This window comes from Amblyomma americanum, chromosome 1 (genome assembly GCF_052857255.1).
Source record: "Amblyomma americanum isolate KBUSLIRL-KWMA chromosome 1, ASM5285725v1, whole genome shotgun sequence".
Lineage (NCBI taxonomy): Eukaryota > Metazoa > Arthropoda > Arachnida > Ixodida > Ixodidae > Amblyomma > Amblyomma americanum.
Genome location: NC_135497.1, coordinates 397,326,492 through 397,330,945, shown reverse-complemented (window position 1 = coordinate 397,330,945; position 4,454 = coordinate 397,326,492). Strand labels below are relative to the sequence as shown.

Here is a 4,454-nt window from a genome sequence, read left to right as displayed (position 1 = left end):
CATATCTTGTGTCTTGTACGTGTCTTTTCCTCGTGATCTTTGCTGCGCTGTTGTTTTCTGTTCCACGATAGAAGGCCACGTGGTCGCCATACATTTACTGCTGATAATAGAATACAATATAGCAGCACAGTTCCTTTCAACATAGTCCTTGCTTTAAGCGCCTTTTCGAGCTATAAGCCCGCGTCCGTGCTCTGTGTGAAAGCCGCCGAGTTGGCTGTAGTAAAGGAGGGAAGCTGCGGCACCACTTGAGAGGACGGAGGCTCATTGCAGAACGGCCACGTGATATTTCTCGCGACGACAACCACAGTTGAAGATGGCAGTGACCCGGTTGTGCTCCGGACATTATGGCGCGCGATGCTTCGCCGCTGGCGGTTCGTTCGCGCTCTGTAACTTCGGAAACATCAAGACAACCCCACCGGAGCCAATGTTTGCTGACATGAAGACGTTCTCAGTGCTTTACCGTTGTCCCCAACTTGTTTTTTTGAAACATGTAAGTAATTTCTACTAATCAATAATAGAAAAAGTAAATGAATTACATAGAACGTTACCGTTTGAAAAATATAATCAATTTATTTCAAGCATGCAAGTAAACACAACTGATTGAAAGTAATCGGTTACTTGTAACACGCGACGTACACTTATGTTTCTTCCATTTTTCAGGATGTCACAAACTAAAAACAAAAGTGACAGCGTTACTCTGGTAATGTCGTTACGCGGTATATAAAATCCGACAGTGAAATAAAGAATGCCTGCGTCCACTCACGCAGACGTAACCCATGGGCTGCAGCAGATCAGAATCACCTCCATGCCTTAGTCCCGCCAGCTCTGCGGCAATGCCGGTGGCGGTGAGAGGCACCACAGACTACCCACGTAGGAATCACACACACCTCAGGGGAATGTGCGAATAGAGCAAGGCTGGTGTCTGGCAGCGCGAAGTCAGTACCGGTCGATGGCTGCACCAGGATTTTAGAAAGCGAAAGAACTCCAATAGTCAAGAACCAAAGGAACGATTGCACAAGCAAGCACACCTGCGCACGAAGAGTGGAATAGTTCTTGCGAACATGTGGGTTAGCAGGCGCGTCCCGACTGCATTGGGTGCTCTGCAAATGACAGCAACTGATCAAGGCTAATATTTGTAACGAGGATGAGCATAATTAGTATAGTGTTTCACACTTCCTTGTGCAGTCTTTTTCGCGTTAAACCACAACGCGTGCCAACACAGGAAGGGAAAAAATAACGACTATTACGGTATGTCACCGCTTTGTTGTTATTACCGTCTTTCTTTCTGGCACTCATTGTGCTAACAAACTAGGAACCACTTAAGAATTGAGAAACGCTGGGGAATGAAAGTTTTGTTTAGGTGCCCCTTTCCAGTTCAGTGAGATAGGCTGCGGTAGGAGCTATAAAAAGGTTTGATTGCGGTGTATTGGGGTTTAAAGTCCCAAAGCGACTCAGTCTCTGAGCGACGCCAAATTGAAGAGCCGCAGAAAATTCGGCCACCTGGGGTTCTTTAACGCGCACTGACATTGCACAATGCACGGGCCTCTAGAATTTTGCCTCCATCGAGCCACCGCGGCGCTAAAAAATCGGAGTCTGAATTAGTCTAATTGCAATCCCCATGTGGGCAAGCGTCGGTTGTAATTACAGTTCGCGTTCATGCCCAAACTGCTCCTTTAACCTTTGTGAACTCACCTTTCATATCGTGTCTGCCTATTTTTAACTTAAAGATATTGCGTAGCGAGTTAGGCAGATGTTGCTGCCAAGAGCCCACAAACATAGATCTCAGGTCTGGTGCAATTTCGACCGTCGCATCTCTAAAGAAACAGAACAAAAGCTTCTTCCGAGTAAACAATACCTTGGTGCCCGCTCCGATGTCGACTGAAGGCTCTCCCGGTAACTGCAGGCACCCGTGGCTGCGCCCTCCGCGGATTTTTATCTCGTCGGCCGGGTCGGAGCAAATCTTCAGCACCGAGTGCTCCATGTGCCCTGTCGCAGCGCCGGATCGAGACAACGAAGTGCTTGTCGAACTCAGACACCGGCGGCCGCCCAGAAGATCCCGTCGCACGGACCAAGCTATGCCCGCTGCTGCCACGGTGTTCTTTACCACTGGCACACAGCAACGCATGCGGTGCCCGACATCTAGTTTGGCGCAGCGCAGGCGGTGTAGAGGGGGCCAGTCCAGAAGAGAAGTTGCTTGAGACTTACCCGGCCACTGTCCGTTGAAGGAAAAATTCCTGGTCATGACTGCAGTGCACGTTCCCCTAAAAGGGGATCAGCGACGTTTCGCAGGTCGAGAACGCGAGCGATTCTTTGTTTTCTAACGCTTCGCGTTCTGCGCGGCGCGTGCACAAGAAATAATGCAAATGATGATGGCTGCAAAGTGCAATCGCTAACGCGCAAACGGGAAACATGGAAACAGCAGCATTCAGAAAAGAAAAAAAAAACTGGACTGAACACTTAAAGGGACAGTGAGAAGAACTCTATCATTTTTTTTGTTAGCCAAATCTGATAGTTCGGCTCTTCATGCCATTGTTGCCGCTTGTCGGGGAGCGAAAGATGCATTTATTTCAAAGAAATTTCGATTCTAAGTTGAAAAAGTTTTTCCCGTCTCTCTGATTCAAACTCGGCGCCGTGTTAAGATGTTATGGCGCCCTCTTATGACGTCATAGGACGGAGTGACGTGAAACGTGGCGTAAACGCAGACTCCGTGATTTCCGAAATAAAGCTACCTCCGCCGCACTTTAAAGACATTTATCGGGGTCGCTACCTTCGCTTCGTTTACGTTTGCACCGGCGTCTTGTAACCGTTACGATGAATCCTGTTCCCGAACCCGACAACGAAGTTCTCGCAAAAACTCCGGCCTGCATTTCAGCGACCTCAGCCCCACAGAGCGCGCGGCCCTTTTGAGGGAGCACGGTTAGGTTAGGCGCCGGCGGGTTATTTCCCCCTTCCTCAATTTGCAGCCGTTGCTAATTAAATATCTTAACCCCAGTGCGGCGAGTCACGAGGGGCGAGGAAAAGGTCGGCGCATGGCGCCCATCGGAGGCTGGCCGATGCTTTTGGGCTAATAGATTGTGATTCCTTGAACGGCGCTGTTGGATGGTGCAGCAGGCGGCGTCGAGGAGCTTTCCCATGGTTGGAAGGGCCAGGTTATTTTTTTTTCAGCAAAAACGGATGTTTGCTCAAGGGCGCTGGCGTTTATAGTTGGCGGCTTGAAAGTGAAGCCGACGCACGACGCTGCAACGGCTTCCTCTAGATCCAACGGGTCCACTGGATCGGGCTCTCTCGCCCACTTGCACGTACCTTCAGAGGAGTACTGTGAATGGATTAAATTAGCCGAGAGCTCGAAAAGAACAGCTCCGCCCAACCGCCAAAGCTATTGAATGGAGCCGCAAGCAAACGAGTTAGAGGAGAGCAGAGTCACGGTCTCTGCAGGTTCCAAATCTCTTTCTCTTACCTGCCTTGTATCTTGTCTCTAAGAAACGATTTCCGTTAAGTAGTTTGAAGTTGACTGCCACAGCCGGGAGAGTTTCGCCGGGCAAGCGTACGAAGACTCAATTGCTCTTTATACTGATAACTGCCTTGTACGATCACCCACTTTAGTGCCTTCATAGTCTTTCATTGACCATGGCGATCATCTGACCAGCTTTAACAGGCTCCTTCAAAGGTTAACTAGCACATCAAGTTGCACTTGCATTTCCTGTGCTGCTCGGCGCTTGTAAATAGAGGCGCGTCAGAAACAAACTCACGGGGCACGCAAAGCTCATACATGCGAAGCGCCATAACAAACCTAAACTCTCCTGGCCGCCTGTGGCTTTACCAAGCATCGGTTTTCTTTGCTTCTAATATTTATATTCTCTTTTCTATGTCTTCATTGTGTGATAAAAGTGCACTATCGGTTTCAAAACAAAACTTACTTCAATATTGAACAGCGCAACCTTCCTTTGTCAGCCTCAGAGACCCGCGGTACAAGGAGGAAGGACAATTCTTCCAAGGTGGCGTCTCTTGTCCCATGCCGCCATCACGCTTGCATTGCGAGATTGGCCTGTGGCGGCGATACCTGTATTTTGGTTCTTGCTATTTGCTACCTTACAAGAGCTTTGTTTTCAATAAGAGTGGCGTTATTGTGATCAGGAGCTGGCAATCTATCGATAAAAGCCAAATTAAATTTCTCCTTTGTGTCCCTTTAAGTACCGTCTGAAGGGTTTTACGTGGTAGCATGATTGCGTTAATGCCTATATATGCGGAATTAGTAATAATCCGCGTCACAATAATATATCGGTAAAAGTCCTAATAACACTCATGGACACGTGGGCCACCATACCACCGGCCCATTTTTCGCTAACATCGCGAACGCCGACAATGAATTTTCTGCAGAACGGGAGCCTGGCCGCAATGTCATTTAAATGGCGCAAAAGAACGTTCAAATCTGTTCGGAGAACGTTGTAAAACTA

At 48.5% G+C, this 4,454-nt stretch overlaps 1 protein-coding gene across 1 annotated transcript; it reads right to left on the bottom strand.

The window, feature by feature from the left end:
• Positions 1 to 787: 787 nt before the first annotated feature.
• On the bottom strand, positions 788 to 2,303 carry LOC144102101 (uncharacterized). The gene is made up of 3 exons (XM_077635392.1): positions 2,206 to 2,303; positions 1,856 to 1,986; positions 788 to 953 (listed from the first exon to the last, which is right to left on the bottom strand). The coding sequence occupies exons 1-3, from the start codon at positions 2,240 to 2,242 to the stop codon at positions 798 to 800; spliced, it is 324 nt and encodes a 107-aa protein (XP_077491518.1). The 5' UTR covers positions 2,243 to 2,303; the 3' UTR covers positions 788 to 797.
• Between the last annotated feature and the right edge of the window lie 2,151 nt (positions 2,304 to 4,454).